The sequence below is a fragment of the Ovis canadensis genome, chromosome 14 (genome assembly GCF_042477335.2).
Source record: "Ovis canadensis isolate MfBH-ARS-UI-01 breed Bighorn chromosome 14, ARS-UI_OviCan_v2, whole genome shotgun sequence".
Classification (NCBI taxonomy): domain Eukaryota; kingdom Metazoa; phylum Chordata; class Mammalia; order Artiodactyla; family Bovidae; genus Ovis; species Ovis canadensis.
The window spans coordinates 76,910,782-76,925,133 of record NC_091258.1 but is presented as its reverse complement, the minus strand read 5'-3'; the positions used below and the strand labels follow the sequence as shown (position 1 = coordinate 76,925,133).

General features: G+C 45.4%; 1 protein-coding gene across 4 annotated transcripts in view; it reads left to right on the top strand.

The window, feature by feature from the left end:
• NLRP2 (NLR family pyrin domain containing 2) overlaps positions 1-14,001 on the top strand; it is a 32,700-nt gene extending 18,699 nt beyond the window's left edge. For 3 of the 4 annotated variants that reach the window (XM_069551988.1, XM_069551992.1, XM_069551990.1), the window contains 9 exons: positions 2,444-2,515; positions 2,668-4,267; positions 6,193-6,363; positions 7,792-7,956; positions 9,338-9,508; positions 9,850-10,020; positions 10,243-10,413; positions 11,030-11,200; positions 13,638-14,001. In XM_069551988.1, coding sequence (XP_069408089.1) covers positions 2,444-2,515; positions 2,668-4,267; positions 6,193-6,363; positions 7,792-7,956; positions 9,338-9,508; positions 9,850-10,020; positions 10,243-10,413; positions 11,030-11,200; positions 13,638-13,776 — 2,831 coding nt within the window. In that variant the 3' untranslated portion in view covers positions 13,777-14,001. The remainder of the gene's footprint in view (positions 1-2,443; positions 2,516-2,667; positions 4,268-6,192; positions 6,364-7,791; positions 7,957-9,337; positions 9,509-9,849; positions 10,021-10,242; positions 10,414-11,029; positions 11,201-13,637) is intronic. The other variant, XM_069551991.1, reaches the window with a different exon arrangement.
• Positions 14,002-14,352: the final 351 nt, after the last annotated feature.

Sequence of the window (14,352 nt, the reverse complement as noted above, 5' to 3'; positions counted from 1 at the left end):
GCTTTCTAAGGCCCACTTGACTTCACATTCCAGGATGTCTGGCTCTAGATGAGTGATCACACCATCGTGATTATCTGGGTCATGAAGATCTTTTTTGTACAGTTCTTCTGTGTATTCTTGCCATCTCTTCTTAATATCTTCTGCTTCTGTTAGGTCCATACCATTTCTGTCCTTTATCAAGCCCATCTTTGCATGAAATGTTCCCTTCGTATCTCTAATTTTCTTGAAGAGATCTCTAGTCTTTTCCATTCTGTTGTTTTCCTCTATTTCTTTGCATTGATCGCTGAAGAAGGCTTTCTTATCTCTTCTTGCTATTCTTTGGAACTCTGCATTCAGATGCTTATATCTTTCCTTTTCTCCTTTGCTTTTCACTTCTCTTCTTTTCACAGCTATTTGTAAGGCTTCCCCAGACAGCCATTTTGCTTTTTTGCATTTCTTTTCCATGGGGATGGTCTTGACCCCTGTCTCCTGTACAATGTCACGAACCTCATTCCATAGTTCATCAGGCACTCTATCTATCAGATCTAGGCCCTTAAATCTATTTCTCACTTCCACTGTATAATCATAAGGGATTTGATTTAGGTCATACCTGAATGGTCTAGTAGTTTTCCCCACTTTCTTCCATTTAAGTCTGAATTTGACAATAAGGAGTTCATGATCTGAGCCACAGTCACCTTCCGGTCTTGTTTTTGTTGACTGCATAGAGCTTCTCCATATTTTGCTGCAGAGAGTATAATCAATCTGATTTTGGTGTTGACCATCTGGTGATGTCCATGTGTAGAGTCTTCTCTTGTGTTGTTGGAAGAGGGTGTTTGCTATGACCAGTGCATTTTCTTGGCAAAACTCTATTAGTCTTTGCCCTGCTTCATTCTGCCTTCCAAGGCCACATTTGCCTGTTACTCCAGGTGCTTCTTGACTTCCTACTTTTGCATTCCAGTCCCCTATAATGAAAAGGACATCTTTTTTGGGTGTTAGTTCTAAAAGGTCTTGTAGGTCTTCATAGACCCATTCAACTTCAGCTTCTTCAGCGTTACTGGTTGGGGCATAGACTTGGATTACTGTAATATGAAATGGTTTGCCTTGGAAACGAACAGAGATCACTCTGTCATTTTTGAGATTGCATCCAAGTACTGCATTTCAGACTCTTTTGTTGACCATGATGGCTACCCCATTTCTTCTAAGGGATTCCTGCCTGCAGTAGTAGATACAATGGTCATCTGAGTTAAATTCACCCATTCCAGTCCATTGTAGTTCGCTGATTCCTAGAATGTTGATGTTCACTCTTGCCATCTCCTGTTTGACCACTTCAATTTGCCTTGATTCATGGACCTGACATTCCAGGTTCCTATGCAATACTGCTCTTTACAGCATCGGATCTTGCTTCTATCACCAGTCACATCCACAGCTGGGTATTGTTTTTGCTTTGGCTCCATCCCTTCATTCTTTCTGGAGTTATTTCTCTACTGACCTCCAGTAGTATATTGGGCACCTAATGACCTGGGGAGTGCCTCTTTCAGTATCCTATCATTTTGCCTTTTCCTACTGTTCATGGGGTTCTCAAGGCAAGAATACTGAAGTGGTTTGCCATTCCCTTCTCCAGTGGACCACATTCTGTCAGACCTCTCCACCATGACCCGCCCGCCTTGGGTTGCCCCGCAGGCATGGCTTGGTTTCATTGAGTTAGACAAGGCTGTGGTCCTCGTGTGATTAGATTGACTAGTTTTCTGTGAGTATGGTTTCAGTGTGTCTGCCCTCTGATGCCCTCTTGCAACACCTACCATCGTTCTTGGGTTTCTCTTACCTTGGGCGTGGGGTATCTCTTCACGGCTGCTCCAGCAAAGCACAGCCACTGCTCCTTACCTTGGACGAGGGGTATCTCCTCCCGCCGCCCTTCCTGACCTTCAACATGGGATGGCTCCTCTAGGCCCTCCTGCGCCCGCACAGCCACCACTCCTTGGACGTGGGGTTGCTCCTCCATGCCACAGCCCCTGGCCTTGGGCAAGGGGTTGCTCCTCCTGGCTGCCGCCCCTGGCCTCAGAGGTGGGGTGGCTCCTCCCAGCCATCGCCCCTGACCTCCGACGCAGGGTGGCTCCTCCCGGCCGCCATCCCTGACCTCGAACGTGGGGTAGCTCCTCTCGGCTGTTCCTGCACCGTCTCAGCCTGGCACTCTAGGCCGCTGCCCCTGATCTCGGACGTGGGGTAGCTCTCGGCCGCGTTTAGTGCACTGGCCGCTGCCACCGCCTGCATGCAACTTGGTTTAGGGACTCACTTGCTATCTTCATCACTATAAACCCAACTTTACACATCCCAGCACACACCGTGGACAAAAAGCTTAGATTCTGGACTCCTTGGAGTCTACTTTCACACCCTATTTCTGGTTTAAAAAAAGAAGAAGAAGTACACCAGTCTTGTGTCAAGCTCACTTTAATTTGTATTTTTGCAGAGCTGGCCCAAGTACAGGAAGAAGATGTCACAAACCTACAAGAAACAAAAGATTTGGAAGGAGAAAAGCCAGGTCTGTCCTCTCTATCTGGAGTGAGTTTGGTGTCGGGTGGTTCTTTATCAACCTCATTTCTTCTTTTTCCCTTTCCTGCTTAAAACAAAGCATCATCTCCCTAATGAATAACAAACTATATTCTGTCTATCCCCTGACTCTTGTCACTGAAGGTAAACAAGATAAATACAGAAATATATTGAAGAAGAAGTTCTGTCAATGCTGGAAGAACTTCTGGCCCAGACTCAGTGAAGATGTTTGTATTGTCACCAAAAGATATGAGACCCTGATCCCATTCTGTAATCCTAAAATGCTGGCCGGGCCATTTCCATACACTGTGGTGCTGCACGGTCCTGCCGGCGTTGGGAAAACCACCCTGGCAAAGAAACTGATGCTGGACTGGACACAGGACAACCTGGCAGAGACCTCTAACTCCGCTTTCTACCTCAGCTGCAAGGAGCTCAACCACATGGGAACGTGCACCTTTGCAGAGCTGATATCTGCCAACTGGCCACATGTGCAGGACGACATACCTGCGATCCTGGCCAGGGCACAGAAAGTCCTGTTCATCCTCGACGGTTTTGATGAGCTGAAAGTCCCCTCGGGGGCGCTCATCCACGACCTATGTGGCGACTGGAAGAAGCAGAAGCCGGTGCCCGTCCTCCTGGGAAGTTTACTGAAGAGAAAGATGTTACCCAAGGCCACCTTACTCATCACCACCCGACCGGGCGCCCTGCAGGAGCTGCGGCTCTTAACAGAACAGCCGCTCTTCATAGAGATCGAGGGGTTCTTGGAGGAGGACCGGAAGGCGTATTTCCTGAAACACTTCGAGGAGGAGAGTCAGGCCCTGCGAGCTTTCGACTTGATGAAGAGCAACGCGGCTCTGTTCCAGCTGGGCTCGGCGCCCTCCGTGTGCTGGCTGGTCTGCACCTGTCTGAGACAGCAGATGGAGAGGGGGGAGGACCCCGCCGCCACCTGCCGGACCACCACGGCCCTGTTCCTGCGCTTCCTCTGCAGCCGCTTCCCCCCACCGCGCGGCGGCGGCCCCAGGCGGGGCCTCCAGGCTCCGCTCAAGCCCCTGTGCCTCTTGGCTGCGGAGGGCGTGTGGACGCGGAGCTCCGTGTTCGATGGGGAAGACCTCAGGCGACTTGGGGTGCACCCGTCTGCCCTCTCTCCTTTCCTGGACGGGAATATTCTCCAGAAGAGCGAAGACGGCGAGGCCTGCTACTCTTTCATCCATCTCAGCGTGCAGCAGTTTCTGGCCGCCATGTTCTATGTCTTGGAGCCGGAAGAGCAGGAGGAGGAAGGGCTGGGCGGCTGCTGGTGGCACGTCGGGGATGTGGGGAAACTGCTGTCCAAGGCGGAAAGGCTGAAGAACCCCAGCCTGACCCACGTCGGGTGCTTCCTGTTTGGCCTCTGCAACGAAAGAAGGGCCATGGAGCTGGAGGCGACTTTTGGCTGTCTGGTATCAACAGAGATCAAGCGGGAGCTCCTGAAATACACACTGATGCCCCATGGGAAGAAATCCTTTTCCGTGATGGACACGAAGGAGGTTCTGAGCTGTCTGTACGAGTCTCAGGAGGAGCAGCTCGTGAAGGATGCCATGGCCCACGTTAAGGAGATGTCCCTGCGTTTGAAAAATAAAACGGATGTCTTGCACTCATCATTCTGCCTCAAGCACTGTGGAAACTTGCAGAAACTTTCACTGCAGGTAGAAGAGGGGATATTCCTGGATAGTGATAGCGCACTGGAATCAGGCACTCAGGTTGAAAGGTGAGAACTCATTTTTTTACCCGGCTAGTTCTCCTATCTTTTGCCTTATTCCATGGTTCATTAAGAAAAAGCGAGTGTGTCTTTTTCCCTCTTGCTTAAGGTCAGTAAGTGGCCTTGTGTCCTGCCAACCTAACATTCAAGGCAGGAGGTTTGATGGTATTAGAAGTGGGAGCTTTGGAACCAGACCTTCTTTGGAGACCCACCTCCATTTTCCTTTAGCCAAACCATTTTTTGCAAATGTCTCCACCTGTTTCAGTCTGCAGGTTGGCTGTGTAGATCTGGGGAGACGTATGACATGGTGGTCCCATTTGGGGCATGACTTCTAGAAAAGCATTAAAGATGGAGTCAGGAGTTGAATCTGCCAAGTTTCTGAACACTACACCTCACCCACGATGATGGAGACTCTCTCCCAGGAACTTCACCTTACAGATAATGAGATGGCCTGTTATGAATCTTTGTTATTTTCAATTTCGGCACAAATAACATCAACTGAGATCATGTGCAGTTTCCAAATACGTCTAACTTGGCACCTACTAGAAACAGGTCACCTTCCATGTTAAGATGAAGATACTGGCTTCAGAAAAGAGTGTGTGGCTGGGATTAGAGCTCAAGTCTATTGGCTTATAAAGTCCTGTGGTCACAATCTAAAATCTCTACCTCACGGTGATGTGTAATACCTGTCGACATACTGATATTCATCTTATCAACCCACCTCTTCCTCCCTCCTAGGTTGTTATCTGAAGTCTGTGTCTAAAATCTTCATATATATTTGTTGAACTAGAATAAAATGCCCTCATTAGCCCCCTGGTGGAGGTGTCTGTTTTACGTATTCCCTTAACGTTCTCTCATTTTCCTTCACCACTTGGTGAAGTCGTAAGCTTGATTTACTTCCAGGAAGTGTTAGGACCATGATAACTTGACATCAGCATTTCTCTACCTTATGGATCCATCTATATTCATATTCTAATTTTTCCCCTTCTTTCACTCAAATGTTTTGACAGGCTTACATACTAATTTATCTAAATCTTTGTTTAGTCATTGAGTTGTCTGACTCTTTTGCAATCCCATGGACTATAGCCCGCCAGGCTCCTCTGTCCATGGGATTTCCCAGGCAAGAATACTGAAGTGCGTTGCCATTTCCTACTCCACAGGATCTTCTGACCCAGGGATTGAACCCAGGTCTCCTCTTTCCTCTGCTAAAATCCTTCCACTCAAAAGCAATCACCAGAACAAAATAACCATTCTTTGAGAAATCTTTGTACGTGAATATGCAACCACTTAAAGATTGTATTTTCTCAAAATTTTATGGACATCATCTTAGGTCAGCAAATATGGTTATAAATTAGCTTGAATATTACATATATGGATTTACCATCAAATATCCAAATAACTTCCATTGATGTGTACACCTACTCTTAAGTGTTTATCAGTGATGTATATTGCTTTCAATCTTTGATCAATGATATGGTTAGAATTTTGATTTATTTTAAGGCTCTGTTAGGTTGACATGTGAGAAGTTCAATTCTTTCTCCAGTAATATGTCTTAGGTATTGGGTTGTCTGATACTTGTGCTAAATAATTAAATCACCCAACTTTTAGAGTTATAATTTCTTATTAGGGCCTCCCAGGTGGCTCAGTAGTAAAGAATCCACCTGCCAGTTCAGGAGATGCAGGTTCAATCCCTGGGTCAGGAAGATCCCCTGGAGAAGGGGATGCCAACCCCCTCTAATATTCTTGCCTGGGAGATCCCATGGACAGAGGAGCCGGGCAGGCTACAGTCCAGAGGATCACAAAGAGTAGAAGACAGCCAAGCAACTAAACAACAATAATGCACAGAGCAACCCAAAACACATTCATGAAGATGGACAAATGTCACTTTTCTCTCCAGCAGTATTTGTTAAGTCCCTCCTTCATCTTTCCCATAGGTCCCAGAATGAGCAACACATGCTCCCTCTCTGGATGGATCTTTGTTCTGTGTTTGAATCAAACAGGAATCTGCTCTTTCTGGACATCAGTCAGAGCTTCCTCAGTACCTCTTCAGTGAGAATTCTTTGCGAAAAAATAGCCTCTGCTGCCTCTAGTCTCCAGAAAGTGGTGTAAGTAGCAGCTAGTCCCTGGATTAAAACTTCCAGGGCATCTCCAAGCTTCTTACATTTTTGTCCCCCTAAGACAGCAATTTAGTTAGAGTTTTCCTGGACCTGAGGTTCGTTTGTGTAGCTAGTCCTCTTTGGGTATTTTTTTCTCAACACAGAGAAATAAGAGCTCTTCCCACTTTGGGTTTCATTGGCTCTGCAGTCCTGATTCTAAGCCCAAGAGCATTCCTTGGAGTCAAAGTATTCAGCAGGCTGTTAACCAACATTTCAGAAATGGAGACTTGATTGAGATTAAAACGTGCTGATTTGGGATCATTTAGGACCACAGCCCAAGAGACACAGATTCAGGAAATGCTTGAACTGTGTTCCCCCTGACTACAAAATTGAGGAGGTTTATAAAGCAGAAAATGCAGTGTTACAGTCAGTTACCTGAGCTGTTTATCAAGAATTATAATTGGAGCTGGCAAGAAATAAGAGTGCTCCTTGAGCAAGGATTGCTTGGGGTTTGAAATGGTTACATAGTTACAAGGGGAGATTGGAGGGACTATAAGAGTGGGGTTGGAGGGTGGTGTCCTTGGGCTTTTTAAGAAAGTGCAAGTTCTCAGTGATGCAGAGAGGTGTTTGAGACCAGATTCTCAGTAGCCACCTGACTCCAATTTTGAATACCTGAACTGTGATTCCTCCATTATAATTTTGTCATCAAGAACATAGCATTGTTGAAATGTATCCATTGGTAACACTTCAAGGAAAAGAGATGCTGCCTTATCTTTCTCAAGAAGCCATAGGAGAACAGCTTTTGTCTAAAATGACTGCTTATGACTGACTTCCCTTTGGCAAAAGTTTGAAACAACTAAAGAAATTGGAGCTTCTACTTTCATAAGATCTGTCTATCATCTATCTGTCTATCCATCTATCCATCCATGACATGACAGCTACTAACAGCTCAGATCTTTTTCTTCTATGAGAAGAACTGGATAATTAAAGTTATTTCCTGCTTTAAAAAAAAATGAAACTTGAGCTTCTAATTGTAATGAGCTGTTCATTAAACAGCACAAAGTTTCAGGTATGCAAGATGGTAAGTTCTGGTGACCTGATGAACAGCAATGTGATGACTGCTAACATTACTGCTCTAAATACTTGAAATTTGCCAAGACAGTTCATCATACGTTGTCCTCACCACAGAAGAAAAGAAGGAAGGGGATCTGTGTGCAGTGGTGGCTTGATAGTAGGGGTGACTTCACAAGGTACTTGTATATCAAAACATGGAGTCATGTGCTTTAAATATACACAGTTTTATCTGTCAACAGTATGTCAATAAAGGAAAAAAATGAAAAAAGTCAATTCTAACATTTAAGCCCATGGCAGCTCTTTATTCTATGTGTATGCAGTATAGGTATACAAACTCCAGCTAACATCTGTTTCTTTTCCCAGCCTCAAAAATATTTCCCCAGCTGACACTTATCAGAACTTCTGCATGGCTTTTGGTGGTCACAAGACTTTAACACATCTGACCCTTCAAGGAAATGACCAGAATGACATGCTTCCCCCATTGTGTGAGGTCTTGAGGAACCCCAGATGTAATCTGAAATATCTCAGGTATATCAGCCTCACCACTGCTGAAAACCCTCAGCCTGTGAACAGAGCTAGCACAAACCTACATAGCAATGCTGTGCAAATCAGAGGGGGCAGGAATCCCTTATTCTGACTGGATACCCCACGCCAGTACTCTTGCCTGGAAAATCCCATGGATGGAGGAGCCTGGTAGGCTGCAGTCCATGGGGTTGCTAAGAGTCAGACACGACTGAGCGACTTCACTTTCACTTTTCACTTTCATGCATTGGAGAAGGAAATGGCAACCCACTCCAGTGTTCTTGCCTGGAGAATCCCAGGGACGGGGGAGCCTGGTGGGCTGCCATCTATGGGGTCACACAGAGTCAGACACTATTGAAGTGACTTAACAGTAGCAGAGTCAGAACGACTTAACGACTAAGCAACAACCACCACCCCTTAAGGCACATGCCCCAGAATAGAAAATGAGCTGGAGGGGACTCCCCTGGAGGTCCAGTGGTTAAGACTCCATGCTTCCCTTGCATGGGGTGTGGGTTCGATCCCTAGTCAGGGAACAAAGATCCCACATGCCAGGCAGCGTGGCCCACCCCGCCCCCAAAGAAAGAAAAACATGTTACCTGTATTCTACTCCTAGAAATGCATTTTCTTTATCATGATACTATATATTATGTTCCAATAAAGTTTTATTTGCTCATGATGAAGAATGTGTACCTCCAGGAATAGAATACGCATCTGCAGATAGAATATAGTTGCACAATATGCTCAGGTGGCTGGATTTCTAAATAAGTAGTTCTTGGTGTGTCATCTCCAGACCACCAGTAGCAGCACCATCACTGGGGAACTTGATAAAAAGATCCAAATTCTTGGGTCTCACCCAGATTCTTCAGAATCAAATTCTGGGTATATGGTCCAGGAATTTGTTAAAAGACATCTTCCGAGTGACTGCAGGATACCTTAAAACATAGATCGCTGGCCTCTACATCTAGAGTCTCTAGATGATTTGCATTTCTACACAGTTACCAGATGGTGCTGATGCAACTGGTCCAGGAATCACACTTGGACAACCTCTGCTCCAGATAATTTAGTCCAGGGTTAACATAATGGCATACTAAGTCATTTTAGCTGGGTCCAACTCTTTATGACCCCATGGACTATATCCCACCAAGCTCTTCTGTCCATGGGATTCTCCAGGTGAGAATACTGGAGTGGGTTGCCATGCCCACCTCCAGGGGATCTCCCTAACCCAGGCATTGAACCCATGTCTCTTAGTCTCCTGCACTGGCAGGTGGGTTCTTTACCACTAGAGCCACCTGGGAAGCACTAACATAACAGAGTGAGACAAAACTGTAGACAGTTGTGTGCCCAGTGTCTGGTCCTCATGAATGCCTTGTTGCCATTTCTCCTGCAGGTTGGTGTCTTGTTCTGCCTCCGCTCAGCAGTGGGCTGATCTCTCCTGCTGCCTCAGAACCAACCAGTCCCTCACATGCTTGAACCTCACAGCAAATGAGCTCCTGGATGAGGGAGCCAAGTTGCTATACATGACCCTGAGATATCCGACGTGCTTCCTACAGAGGTTGTCGTAAGTCTCTCCTCTCTTTCCATCGAGCGTCTTTGTGGTAGATGTAGGGTCACACAGAGAAGAGAAGAGGTGACACCTGGAATTGCTGGGTGAGCAGGCTGGAGCACCCCACTGATATAGACGCCTGGCTCCCACTTTTGGCCCCAGACAAATGGCTCATCTGACTCACCCTTCTCTCATTCCTGTCCCTTTATGACCACGATCACTAGCACACCACTGACAGAGGGCAGAGAATTAACAAAAAGGGGTGTGACCGAGGACTCTAGTCATTGAAGACAGCCAATAAAGTTGGGTCCTGGAAATGCTTTCACCATCTGGCTATCTGTGTGGTGCTTTTGCAGGTTGGAGAACTGTCACCTTACAGAAGCCTATTGCAAAGATCTGTCTTCTGCTTTGATTATCAACCAGAGGCTGACCCACCTGTGTTTGGCCAAGAATGCTCTTGGAGATCGTGGGGTGAAACTGCTGTGTGAGGGCCTGACTTACCCTGAATGTCAACTGCAAACCCTGGTGTAAGTCTGTGCTGGCTGTGTGTGTCTGTGTGTGTGTGTGTGTGTCTGTGTGTGGTATGTATACATGCATACTGCATTCAAGTAACACAGTTTCTAGTTACCGTCTCCAGCGTCTTCAAACTCATCTAAAAAGCCATGGCTTGAGATAGATGGTCATGGTTTTGGTGTGTCTCACTGGTGAGGAAAAAGAAATTTTTTTTCTTCATGTGATCTGATTTCTAGGCTATGGTGTTGCAACATAACCAGCGATGGCTGCATTCATCTCTCGACACTCCTCCAGCAAAATTCAAGCCTCACACACTTGGATCTGGGGCTGAATCACATAGGAATTATTGGACTGAAGTTTCTGTGTGAGGCTTTGAAGAAACCACTGTGTAAACTAAGATGTCTATGGTGAGTTACCGTTTTGTGAACTTTAGTGTGTATCTAAAATGTACTATCAATATAGCAGACCTCCCCCACAATTTTCATTGAGCATTTTAAAAATTCCACCAGAATGGGGCTTTCCTGGTGGCTGAGTGGTAAAGAATCCACCTGCCAATACAGGGGACACGGGTTCGATCCCTGATCTGGAAAGATCCCACATGGCACAGGACGACTCTAAAGCCTGTGCTCTGGAGCCTGTGAGCTGCAAGTGCTGACGTTTGCACACACTGAGCCCATGCTTCCCAACAAGAGAAACCACTGCAGTGAAAAGCCTGAACGTCATAACTAGAGAGTAGCCCCCACACGCCGCAACTGGAGAAGGCCCACACGCATCAGCAAAACCCAGTGCAGCCAAAAGTAGGCAAGCCTTTAAAGAATAAACACAAATTAAAAATTCGACCAGGATGGCATTTTTCATACCCACATGCAAAATTTAATCCCCAAATTCATAGTGAACCACAGAAGACCCCAAATCAACCCTGACCACAAAGACCACTACCACCCAAGTGTGTGCCTGGCACATGGGGTGATATCAACAAGCATTGGTTGAGTAAATCAGTGAATGTGTGTGTTTCACCTACAGGTTGTGGGGATGTGCGATCACTCCCTTCTGTTGTGCAGAACTCTCATCTGCCCTTAGAAGCAATCAGAACCTGATCACGCTGGACCTGGGCCAAAATTCCTTGGGGTCCAGTGGAGTAAACATGCTGTGTGATGCCTTGAAACTTCAAAGTTGTCCCCTCCAGACACTCAGGTATGATCCTCCTACTCCCCTGAGTGTTTGCTCCACGATCCTAGGTTATGGGGGAACACAAACTATAGGAATTTGTTGTAGGCATTTAATGCTCACATTCAACTTTCATTTATTGATGTCTGGTTATGAGATAATTTTCCCATAGGTTCCTTCCGTTGTTTTGACAGAGAAGATGAGTCGAAGGAGACAAAAACTCAACCTGGAAACCAAGAGGCTGGACTTAGGGTTTGTCTACCTGAGGGGGAGTTGTGGCGGCCAGCGATTGTCTCATTAGGGAAATGGAATCACAGCTCTTATATGGTGTTTTTGGAAAGTTTGTTTGTGGACGGTATTAGTTACAGAGGTCCAGTGGGTCAATGCCAGACTTAGAAGCATGTTCTTTGGAGTGAGTTTGCTGTCTAATCGAAGTAATCTATGATCATAGAAGCTATCAGCAACTGCTGTCTTCTACTTGCTCACTGTTCTATTGTTCTTGCTCTATTGCTGATTTGCTGCTGCAGCAACAAAGAACCATAAAACTCTTCCCAAGAGTGTGGGAACTTTTTTAAATCCTCAAATGCAACCTAGACAATTAACGGCTTTTGTTGTTGTTCATCCACTAAGTCAGGTCCGACTCTGCAACCCCATGGACTGCAGCACCCCAGGCTCGTCTGTCCTCCGTGATCTCCAGAGTTTGCTCAAATTCATGTCCATGGAGTTAGTGATGCTATCTAACCACCTCATCCTCTGCTACCCCCTTCTCCTTTTGCCTTCGGTCTTTCCCACCATCAGGGTCTTTTCCAGTGAGTTGACTCTTCGTATCAGGTGGCCAAAGTATTGCAGCTTTGGCTTCAGCATCAGTCTTTACAATGAATACCCAGTGTTGATTTTTTCAGTATTGACTATTTGATCTCCTTGCTGTCCAAGGGACTCTCAAGCGTCTTCTCCAGCACCATCCTTGTTCTTAGAGTAACATATTTGTATCTTCTGATCTGTTCTTCATATCCCATTTCTGATTCCTTTAACACTTTCAACCACACACAGATCATCTGTGGGACTATTTTTTTGTTTTTCTACCAAAGACTATGACCAACCTCTGACAATCATGAATAGACACAACTACATCTGACCTTGAAGGGTCATGTTTTAAATATTTTGAAGCTAGTTTGCCTATATTTTAGCAAAAGTTATATTGATTGCTGACAAGGCTTCTGCTCAAGCTAGCTTAAGGTTGATGGGGTACATGAAGTTTGGGGACAGGGGTGGTCTGTCAGCTTTACTGAGATATAATTAACAAAATTATATATATTTAAGGTATGCAATGTGATATTTTGATGTATGTATATATTGTGGAATGAGCATCACAATCAGTGTAATTAACACCCCATTGCCTCACATAGTTACATTTGTGTGTGTGGTGTGAACACATAAGATCTACTCTCTTAGCAGATATCAGATATACAATACAGTATTATTAACTATAGTCACCAAGCTGTACGTAAGACCCCCAAAACTTTTTCATCTTATAACTGAAGGCTTGTTGCATGGATATATTGTGAAACTCAAACAACAAAACAGATTTTGATTAATATGCCAGCAAAATCGGGACGATAATGCCAATCAGAAACACGGCAGCCAATATCCTTGGTCTCCTGGTTTTATAATTAAATTATAATTTTAATTTAATTATTCCCTCTGCTTCCCCGGTCCCCATTTCCACATACACATGACTGAATATGGTTACTAAAAGGCAAATCAAAGAAATAAGACTGGTCTTATCACAGGTCATATACGGGGTGGCAGTTATCTAGAAGCTTGTAGCCAAGGAGCATAAAAAGCTAATCCCACTGACATAATTCAAGTGTGTCTGCCTGATCCTGGATTCACTAAGTAGAAGTTATCAATGTTATGGAATAGGTAGGTTTTAGACGGACATCACAGAGGTATTCATCAACTCCATCTCTAGTGCCAAGCATGATATGATAATCACCCAAGATCATTCAAGCACCCAAAGCTATGCAGTGTCTTTATACCATCACAATGTTAACCCAGGGCTTCCCTGGTGGCTCAGGGGTAAAGAATCTGCCTGCCAATGCAGGAGACCTGGGTTTGATCCTGGCTCAGGAAGATGCCCTGGAGAAGGAAATGGCAACCCACTCCAGTATTCTCACCTGGGAAATCCCATGGACAGAGGAGACTGGTGGGCTACAGTCCATGACTGTAGAGTCAGACATGACTTAGTGACTACACCACCACCACCACCAATGCTAACCCAGTGGCATCTTTTTTCCTGACCAAATTGATCTGGAACTCTACTTTGCAGCATAGAATAACCAATGGAGATGGCCCTTGCTCTGTAAATCCCTAAATCATGAGCTTTGCCAGGCACCTGGGCATTTGGAGTGAAGTTCCTCAAAGCAATAAGAAAATGTTCTCTCTCCCACATTCTACCTCCTAGGTTGAAGATAGATGAATCTGATGCTCGAATCCAGAAGCTGCTGAGAGAAATGAAGGAAAGCAACCCACAGCTGACTATTGAGAGTGATCATCGAGACCCAAAAGATAACAGACCTTCTTCTCATGACTTCATTTTCTGAATCCCCCTGGAGCCATTCATTCCCCAGTAAATTCCTAGATCATCAAGGTGATGGTGAACTCCCCAAGATCCTTCTCAATGTTGTTAGTTGCTTAGCCAGATGTTAGTTTAGCCGTGGTTGAGCCTCTGGTTTACATAAAACATACACTCATCACTTAACCCTGGGGTGGATGAAATGTCTGTGTCTTGAGGATATCAAGAAAAATAAAGGTGAAAGCATTCATGAGTGAAGTCTTATTTATGAATGGATTTCAACTGAACTTAGAGAAAAGCTACTTTATTCAGGGAGAACTTAGCCCAGGGGTGAGGGAATGGGAAAGAAATGTTGGTGATCACATTGATTTGTCTGCAAAGTCATTGCCCAGATCTGGTATTTCTTATCTGTGTGGCTAGATACCTGACAAGTCTTCCTCATTGGAGTATTTCTCCTACTAACCCGGAATATTTTGCAGGCCTCTTAGGTGCTTCAATGGCCTTCCCTGGTGGCTCAGAAGGTAAAGGATCTGCCTGCAAGGCAGGAAACCAGAGTTTAATCCCTGGGTCAGGAAGATCCCCTGGAGGAGGAAATGGCAACCCA